Raw genomic sequence first — 10,194 nt, forward strand, 5'->3', positions numbered from 1 at the left:
AATCTAGTTTAAAAAGCAGTTTTTTCTGTGTTGTTTATATTGAGCTCACATGATACATATTGTTAAATAAAGTTGTCTTCAATGAGATTCCCTCAAACTAACACGGATTCAGTATGATTCCAGCATTGGAGTACCGGTTGCAGTGGATTTAATGGGAGCTTGGCAGCGACGGGGTACATAAACGTCGCACAGAAGGCGGTAGGTGGGCGTCCAGCCGGCAAGTAAAACAGAGAAGCACAAACTCATCACATTGGAGAAGCCGAAACCAGAGACTGTTTGATATTTCTGATCGTTAAATGCCAAAAAAAAAAGATCCTTCGATTATCAGAATTGTTGCTGATTTTGACTGATTGTTTAAATGACTAATCGTTTGAGCATTGTTAATTTATATAACCCCAAAATCATAAATTTGCCACAAAGGGCTTTTACAATCTATGCAGCATATGACACCTTCAACTCTCAGACCTGCGGTTCAAATAAAGAAAAACTCCCCACCAAAAAAAAAACCTTTAATGGGGGGAAAAGGAGGAAACCTCAGGTACAGCAACAGAATACACAGAAATAATAGTAAAGTACTTTTTCCAGTAGTAGAAGTAGTCAGATTGTTATGTAAACGTAGCAATACCACTCTGTAGAAATATGTCCTGCATTCAAAATGTTACTGAAGTAAAAGTACTATCAAACATGTACTTAACTCGAGTATGGACATACTGAACTAAAGTACAAGTACCTTTAAAACTGTACTTGAGTGCTTGAGTTACTTTCCACAAGTGGCACTAATGTAGTTTAGCCTCAGTTTAGTTTGTGTATGCAAATTAAAAAATACATTGTTTGCATCTAAATAAAAATACGTTTAAATCAATGTTATTAAAATTGATTTATTTCAGCTTCAGTAAACAAAGTATTTATAAAATCCCATATTTTGATGTTAAAGTGGTCTTGTAACGTTTAAAGGCTCCTGGGTGACGAGAAGGTCCTACTTCCTGCAGTCTGGTTTGGCACTACTTTCACCAGTGGGCTGAGCTGCGAGCTGGTTGTCAGGCGGCAGCGGTTTCCCCAGATGGTGTCCCGTGGTGAGGCCGTAGGGCTGCGACTCGCGCTCCTCCCTCACCTTGGGCCGCAGCAAGAACCCCCCCTGAAAGCTGAGGTCAAAGAGCTCGCAGGGGGCAAAGGTCAAAGGCTTTTCTGCCAACAGTCCTTTTAGTCGGGCTCGCCACCCGTCTAGCATTGCGGTTCGGACCGTGGGGGGACAGTGAGCCGGACTCCAGAATATCTGAGGAGCGAGAACCTGAAATCCACAGAAGTGCAGAGTGCCGTTCTGGAAGAAACAAATAAATGAGAATTATTATTTCTATGGTGTTTTGCCTTCATTAGATAGTTTACAGATGGAGATGCAGACAGGAGACATGAGTATGACAACATGGTTTATCTTCCTCACTCTGGAAAGCACTTTGTGTGGAAAGTGCTCTATAAATAAATTATCAGAATCAGAATCAGAAATACTTTATTGATCCCCGTAGGGAAACTCTTTGTTACAGTAGCTCGCCTTTACGTCAGTGCACACAGGAGAAAACGATATTATACACTATAAACAGGTCAGAAATAAATAAATTAAGTAACATGTTGGTAAAGTATAAGAAACTAAGTGTCGAGTACCAAGTGGGTTTACTGGTAGATGGTGAAGTACAGTACAAAATACAATGTCACTAATTATGTAATAAATAATAGTAAAAGCGGAGGTGCATGTACTGTCGAGAGTAATTGAGGTATATCCGTAACAATAAATAAGAAAAACTAACAAGGAAAAACTAATATTGCACTTGAGTAGTAAACAGAATACATCATAAATAACGATAGCTTTGTGTCTGCTGTGATGGAATATCTGGCTCTGTGTGTTGTTTTTAATACTGTCAGTGTTATATGTGTCTGTGTCGCTCACCTGCAGAGGCCACAGTGTGATGTTGATGTCTCCATTGATGCCATCAGGCCTGAACATCGTCTGCGTTGCTCCAGTAGTGAAGGACAACATTGCTTTCTTATCCTTTAAGGAAAGGAAACAAAAATACACTTAACATGACGAGAGGAACCAGTGCAGCATAACTGTTCACATAGCTGCTAATCTGTGGAGAATTGCATGTTAAGAGTGACAGTCGTTTGAGGCTATACTTCCCTCTACAGACAGACAGCTGTTACTACACTACAGAAGTACTACTACTACTACTACTACTACTACTACTACTACTACTACTACAACACTCTGTCAGCCTGTGGTTATCCTACTTGGGCTCTCAACAAAGTTAAAAGAGCCAAAAAAACAGGACAAAAGTGTAACAGAACCAAGAAGGAACTGTGTCTCCATCCCTTATGTATCTGGACTGTCTGAAAAACTACTAAGGATCTTTAGACAGCACGATGTTCCTGTCTTCTTTAAACCAGGCAACACTTTAAGACAGAAACTCGTTCACCCTAAGGACAAGTTACCCACACAGAAACAGAGCAATGTTGTCTACTCCATTCAGTGCAGTGAGGAAAACTGCAAAGATCGGTACACAGGTGAGACCAAACAGCCACTTCACAAAAGACTTTATCAGCACAGACGACACGCTAACTCGGGATTGCAGAGCGCCGTGCATTTGCATCTAAAAGCTACAAACCACACATTTGAAGACAGCGAGGTGAAGATTCGAAGTAGAGAGAAGAGTTGGTTTGAAAGAGGAGTCAAAGAAGCCATTTTTGTGAAAAAAGAAAACCCCTCTTTGAACAGAAATGGTGGTCTGAGATTCAACTTACCAACTGTTTACCACAGTGTATTAACACCGTGGTCAAGCCGATCATATGCTAATCAGGTACTTAACAGTGATGAGGGAGGTGCAGCCAGAAAACAATAGGCCTGATTACTGATTACTGGGCCATCATGGAAACAAAGGAAGGTCAGTTTCAGGTGAAACTAGGCAGGGTAAACAGCACTCAGGTAGACTCCTTCCTGAGGGCGGGGCTTAAGCAACACAGAGTAGCTTACATTTCTGAGTTCTCAGACCATTTTCACAATTGAGAATGACTTCCGGATGGGAGCCGAAACGTCTTGATTCTGAAAATAGCGTCCAGACGACTATGACTGAAACCTTTTCTACAAAGGTTGTAATGCTTTAATTTAGGCTGATTATTTTACTCAAAAACACCATTACCATAGAACGCACACAACACCTCAAAACTGCAGATACTGCACTCAACAACAACAGTTGTAACTTTAGTTTGATAATAATTTACAGTCCAAAGCTGATACTGTAAGACCCAAGTGACGTGAAGACTTGTAGGCCGGGGCGTCTCTGCAGCGCCACAGCGCTTCATTATAAAGCTGTTTTGTCACATTTGACCTTTATCAAAAACATCGCAGCTTCCGTTATTTGGATATTGCACTTGGCCACATTGCGATAATATTTCGATTAATTGTGCAGCCCTAATTTGCATATAACAACGAGGGAAAAATCAATAACTAAACTTAGCTCTAGTTTTAGCTTAGGCTAGCCGCGGCTATGTCTCACGCTAGCTTTCACTGGATGTAGCCCTCTTACTTTCTCTGTCTAGTTAGCTGTCTTTTCATGGCAGAGAGGACAGTAATACACAGCCAGAACGCAGTACTGTAACTATACGCAGTACTTTGTAGTTACTGCAAATTTAAAAAGCAGTTTTCACAACATACTGATGGACAGTGGAGACATGGATCATCCTGCAGGACTGCTTTTAGAAGCCTTTGTGGCGTTTTGATACTGGTTTTCCACTGTGGAAACTGCAGAATATGACAATAAATTAATATTTTTATATCTTCCATTGAACAATAATAGAATCGTGATAAGTCATTATCACGTTTCCAACACTTTACTTTAAGTCCCCCTATTTAGCATTTATAAGCGGTATAAAAACATTTAATAAATGGTTTATAACCCACTATAATGTAGCCACTGTAGCAGATATAAGGTGTTTATTGTGTCTTTGTCAAGTATAACTCCTCCTGTGGACACCCATAAATAGAGGCTGCTGTATAAACAGATAATGAATTATAGCACGGTATTAGAGGCATAATAACATACAGTAGAGATAGCACAACAATACTATCATAACAAATACTGTACAGTAATAAACACGAATGTATTTATACCTGTTTACAACTACATTTTAATGTGTTATAAACCATTTATTAAATGTTTGGTTACTATCTATATGTCTAAATGCTAAATAGGGGGGGGGGTTAAAGTCAAGTGTTACATCTTGATGGTCCATTTGTTTACCAGTATATGCATGTCTGAAACATATGAGCTGTGTGTGGCTATAATATAATAAAGTGTTTCCACATTCCCTCCTTCAAAACAAAGCGTCGCTGCAGGTTTTTTAAAATTTTGAATATGTTAAAATTAGGATAAATAGACCAATGTAAGACTTACTTTGGCTTTATCTTCATGCTTACTTTGTTTAATTATCATCATTTTGTGTTGGTTAAAGAGATGTTTTGTCCAGCTGAGAGAGACTGACCTTGAATATGCCGTTATTGTACATCTTTTCCAGGGAGAAAGCAAAACCTTGAGTCAGCACTCTGTCCATCCAGCCCTTCATGATGGCAGGAACACTGAACCAGTACAAAGGAAACTGCAAGAAGAGACGCAACATGATATTTATGCTTTTATTGTTTTATTTCCTCTCACTTTACTTTGATTCTTTATTTGCCTTTGCTTGTACGCATCCCTTACTCAGTTAAATCTGTGTTTTTTTTGTTTTGGATATCTGTGTTTTTAACCCTAACCCTATTTTTTTGCATTTGTGTCATGTATGTATTATTTTATAACAGAATAAAAACAAACCATTCGATTTATTTATTTAAATGTATTCATTTGTAAGGAGCAGAGCCAGAGTTAGTCTAGAAGATGCTAATTTTCATCCATTTTCTCTGGCCAGAGATAGAAGAAGGCACCCAAAAGAGATTTTAAAAATCACAAGAAAAGCTCTTTCAGGCTGAACTTCAAATGAAAACAAATGTGCTCTCACATTACACTGGTGCTTTTCGTACTGCACAAAATGTCGTCAGTGAAAAAGGCCTTTAACATTGGTTGTAGGTAGTGTATTCCACATCAGTCTGAGGTCATGCAAGAAACTGACACTAGTATGAAAAGGGGAAATAGGTCTCACATATGGCATCCTAGGGGAACCAATAGTAAATTTTATTTGCTTATTGTAAACAAATCCCATTAAAAGACCAAAACCAACGATGTGTCAGTCCGCCTCTCTGTCCCACTTCACTACACTGTTTGTTGTTTACAGCTCCGAGCCCATTGGTTCCTGCTGAAGACGAGCATTTTTAAAAATGGCTCACAAATATAGAGTTTCCCTTTCAAAAAAGTCTCAGTAATTTCCTAAAACAGTGGCTCACTGTAGCAAACTAACAGGAGGAAATAGTGCATCTGTTGGGGACTATTTCCGGCGGCGGATGAATCCACATGTGGTGCTGTAGTGAGTGTTTGGGGCAGCAGGACGGTGTGTGTGGGGCTGAGTCAGAATAAACTACAGTGTGTGTGTTCATGGTGATGAAGGAACATGTCACCCAGTGCAACAGAGCGGCTCGCTGATGTGTTTTAAATAGTTTCTGGGCAACAATGGAGGAAGAAGATGCATCAGGCTGTGATTCACACACAACACCTGTTGTTAGGAAATATTCATTGTTGGTCTTTTCATTGGATTTTCATGGAATATTGTCAGCCTTATCCTTTAATAAAAACCAGCAGTTCAGATATCGGCAGCCTCAAAAAACTGTTTCTTCAACACAAAATTATACCGAGTCTGGTCCAATTCCGTAGTTCAGATGTGAGCAGATGTAGAGGTGTGATTTTGTGTGAACAACGGTTTAACGTGTGTTCACATTACAGCGGCTCTTAACCAGATTTTTAAAAACACAAACTAAGAAATGTGATTGGTTGTTGTTCGCTGAGGCTATAATGTCTGGATAACAACTGTCTCTCAGCTCTGTAGGAACTAAACGGACTTTGGAGTTGGTCAACACACAATAACAGCAAACAGGACAAACTAATGGTGTGAGTGACCTCCGACCTGGAAGATGATGAGCTCGGCCTCCTCTACTTTGCGCTGCTCGGCCACGATGTCGTCACTGAGGCGGCCCTCCATCCAGCCGTGCATCGCCTCCTCTCCATACTTGAACAGCTCTGGATTCTTCAGGTCACCTGGACACAAAACTTTGTCAGAACTTAACGGACAACTCTGGTTTATATTTATCTTATTATCAACAAATCTCATAAAAAGATCAAAACCAGCACTGAACGTATCTACTAACAAGTGTTGTGTGTGAATCACAGCCTGATGGATCTTCTTCCTCCATCGTTGTCCAGAAACTATTAAAAACTCATCAGTGAGCCGCTCTGTTGCACTGGGTGACATGTTCCTTCATCACCACGAACACACACACTGTAGTTTATTCTGACTCAGCCCCACACACACCGTCCTGCTGCCCCAAACACTCACTAAGAAAACTACAGAATAAAGCACCCTCTTATGTCTAAGAGATCCAAATTTGCCAAAACAGCTGCAGAAATCAGTGTGATCAGATTTCAAATCATTATTTTTCACTCTCATGAATCTGCCCCGCCATGCTCTCAGATCCTGACTTATCAGAGCTTGAAGTTGTTTTCTGCTCACTGAATAACACAGTCATTAACAGAGAGGGAGTCGGAGAGGTCACCGATGATGTCGTCCTGCGTGGCGCTGGCTCTGAAGTTCAGGGCGTACAGGTCGGACACGATGACCCTGTAGCCCTGCTCAGCCAGCTCCTGCCTCGCCACGTCACGCACAGCCGCGTTAAACGAACCCGGACTCTGGTGGGCGTACACGATCAGCGCCGTCTTCTGAGCTGTCACACGCAGAACAAGATATATATATTAAAAGAGAACATTTGTGTTATTAAGTGTTATTAAGGAAAAGCAGTTTTCCCAGATACTTTTTTGATGCCACTTTCTAATAAATCGCCCTTTAGAAATGAACAACTTTATTAGCGGTTAAGCGAGACTAAGAGTTTACAGCCATGCTAGCGGCTCCGTCAGGCTGTACTTAGACACAGAGGTGCTTTGAGCTAAATGCTAACGTCAGCATGCTAACATGTTCACAGTGACAATGCTAACATGCTGATGTTTAGCCTGTGAGCATGCTAACATTTGCTAATTAGCAGTAAACACAGAGTCCAGCTGAGGCTGATGGGAAGTCATCAGCTCTGCAGGTGTTTGGTCATAAACCAAAGTGTTGGACACACGTCGACCTGATGATGGCGCTAGATGGAAAGTCAGAGGATCAGCAGAGTTATTACAATATATAGAGATATTTCAGTTTGGACCAAAGTGGTGGATCGACCAACATTGCCACCCATAGAGCCAAATGTTAACAATGTCAACGATAAAGTATCGCACTTTCTAATAAGCCAGCAGGTCTACAGTTACAAATGTTAATAAGTCATTAATAAGGTGTCAGGAGCTGAACATTTCTAATAAACAATTCTCCAGTTTCAAATGTCATTAGTAAAGTGAAATGTTCTTACTGCAGTCCATCAAGTCTACAGTTATAAATGTTAATAAAATAAAGAACTGCATACTGAGTATTATATATGGAGAGAATGACAATAAAATCTACCTCGTAGCTTAAATTGTTAATAAACACATTTTACTCCACATGCTGGAGGAGTTTAAACACCAGCCAGAAAGATTCATCACAACCTGAAACCCTAAAGGAGTTATAAAAGGCTTATAATTGATCTAAAAGCTTTAGTAAAGGATTTATTAACCACTGATGAAGCCATTTGTTACAACTTATTAGAAGATGGTACCATTTAGTGTTTTTCATATTTCAAAACCCAAACTTTAAAGTGAGAAACAGCTTGAAATCAACTGTTTTATCATTTTCTACAAGAATGAACAGCAACAAATAAAACCTTTTAAAGGAGGAAAACAAGCTCTGATATCTCTGAATAAGACAGATGACATTACCTCAACATAATCAATAGTATGATCTTTTACCATGCAGGCAAATAATAAAGCAGCAGGAACTATAGAGTCCCTTTGTTGATGCTCCACCTGATACATAGCTGAATATCAAATGATGATATTCAAAGAGCTGAGAAACGTGTCCGACGAGGCGACGCGCTGGGCGTCAGCAGCACTTTATTGTTTTGAGATTAAAAAGATGCCAAGTAAAGGTGTAGTACAAGTGTGAGGTACTTGTACTTTACTTGAGTATTTCCCTTTTCTGCTACTTTACGTTTCTACTACGTGTCAGACAGAAATATTGCACTTTTTTTGCTCCATTTATTCAAAAACTTTATAAAACTTCTTTAAAAGTGATGATGTAATATTATAAGTTAAAATAAAACTTTATTGATCCCGGGAGGGGGGTTAAATTCACAAGTTACCCAACAGAATATAAAGTAATTAAAGTGATGAAGAAACCGAGATCTGAATGAAAAGACAGAAAAAAGACAAATGATGCAAATTCAGTTTTTTAGGCTGCATTATCTTGTGTATCACTTTAGATTGTTGTGTAGTTATTTATTAATGTATTTATTATCAATTCCACATAGTTTTTTAAGCTTATAGCCTTTGAATGTTTTTTGTTTTTTTTTCTAATTCACTGTGTGTGTATATCTGTTGATCTGGGTGGCGAGCTGCTGCATACAACTGTCCTTATAAGGATAAATAAAGTTGTATTGATTGATTGAGACTTCAAGGCAGCGCCTGTAATACAACAGACTTATTTTATATGATGAAGTCTCTGGTTGTTTATTTTCTCTCTTCCATGCCAAATATATGAACATAAGGCTATTTATTCTTTAAAAAAAATAAACACAAATAAGAGGTATATGCATGCATATATACGTTTGATTTTTTATCCTTAAAAAGTCTTGTGCTGCTCGATAAAGAAGAATTTGGATTTTGGTGCCATTTGTCACATTTCACATGAACCCACTTCCCAAAATATGTTTTGCAGTCATGAAAATTTACCTGTAATCACTAAAGTTTACAAGCAGGACTGTAAATTAAATATAAAAGTTGAGAAAACTCAAAATTACAACTTTAAATTTGGTACAATTTCAAGACAGATTGACACTTAAAAAAAAAGAAAGTTATACTTAGATCAACAAAATCAAAATTTTTGCTCCAAAAACAGGGGCAGAGAGTTGAGCGTCAGAGAAACAGATTTATAGGAAGTGAAAACAATGAATGAGCGGAGTCTTACCCATGCTGGGTGTCTGCTGGATCCGTCTGCACTGTAGACCTGGTTCCTGGCGGCACCGCGGCTCTTATAGACTCTGCGGCTTTCTTTGCGTGAGAAACATGGTTAGATCTGTTATCAGATGAAGCCAATGTGTCTCAAAGTCACACTGGAGGAAGGAAAAAAAAAAAAAAGTCTGCTGTCAAACTGCAGGACCGGTTTAGTTCAGTGTTTTGAAAGGGAGTGTGTGTGTGTGTGTGTGTGTGTGCGTGTGGACTCACTGGTGCAGGCGAATAAGATTGGTTTCATTTGGTCTGGAAAAGAATGTTTGGGTCACCTTCAAGGGATTATCCGACAGGGTCATGTGGCTTAATAAACTCTTTAATCCGACTTGATTTCACCTCGTTAGAAGAAAAGTGGAGGAAAGCGTGTAAAGCCCGAGCTGTTCAGTCAAGTCCCCGTGTTTAACGTCACCTGTCACCAGTTTCTCTCCAAACGCGTTTTTATGACTGACTGGGTAGGTGAGAAAACATTTCACACATTTTACAGGGGATATAATCATTCTAATGTAACGCAATAATAGTGATATCTTGACGGGAAGATTGGGGCAAGACTCTACTTTTGTTCACAAATATTTAAAAATCAAAGGTTGCTGAATTTTGCAGCATGTTTGATTGATATTTGCCATGGAAGCAAAGTAAGATATGTGTCCAAACTGCTGCTGTTCCCAGTTATCCTGCAGTGGATCAGACGCGCCCTCAGCATGCTGCGTTTCAGGCTCGACGGGAATGTGACAGGAATGTTACCTGAACACTTTATGTCACCTGGATGAACCTCAGTGCTGATACCTGCTCAGATTACCTGCCTGAAATGTTTCAGATGCTCTGCCTACAGGTCAGAGCTCATTATGTAACTGTGTACATCAACAAACCGGACAAGACA

General features: G+C 39.5%; 1 protein-coding gene across 3 annotated transcripts; it reads right to left on the reverse strand.

The window, feature by feature from the left end:
- Positions 1 to 858: 858 nt before the first annotated feature.
- Positions 859 to 9,675, reverse strand: nqo1 (NAD(P)H dehydrogenase, quinone 1). Of its 3 annotated transcripts, XM_044189943.1 has the most exons (7): positions 9,534 to 9,674; positions 9,277 to 9,421; positions 6,740 to 6,907; positions 6,094 to 6,224; positions 4,528 to 4,641; positions 1,940 to 2,041; positions 859 to 1,318 (listed from the first exon to the last, which is right to left on the reverse strand). In XM_044189943.1, exons 2-7 carry the CDS (start codon positions 9,278 to 9,280, stop codon positions 977 to 979), a joined length of 861 nt encoding a protein of 286 aa, XP_044045878.1. In that variant the 5' UTR covers positions 9,281 to 9,421; positions 9,534 to 9,674; the 3' UTR covers positions 859 to 976. The 3 variants fall into 3 exon arrangements, with proteins under 3 accessions (XP_044045878.1, XP_044045888.1, XP_044045882.1); XM_044189953.1 differs by lacking the exon at positions 6,740 to 6,907 and having other exon boundaries at positions 9,534 to 9,675; XM_044189947.1 differs by lacking the exon at positions 9,534 to 9,674 and having other exon boundaries at positions 9,277 to 9,432.
- Positions 9,676 to 10,194: the final 519 nt, after the last annotated feature.

The sequence above is a fragment of the Siniperca chuatsi genome, linkage group LG1 (genome assembly GCF_020085105.1).
Source record: "Siniperca chuatsi isolate FFG_IHB_CAS linkage group LG1, ASM2008510v1, whole genome shotgun sequence".
NCBI lineage: Eukaryota > Metazoa > Chordata > Actinopteri > Centrarchiformes > Sinipercidae > Siniperca > Siniperca chuatsi.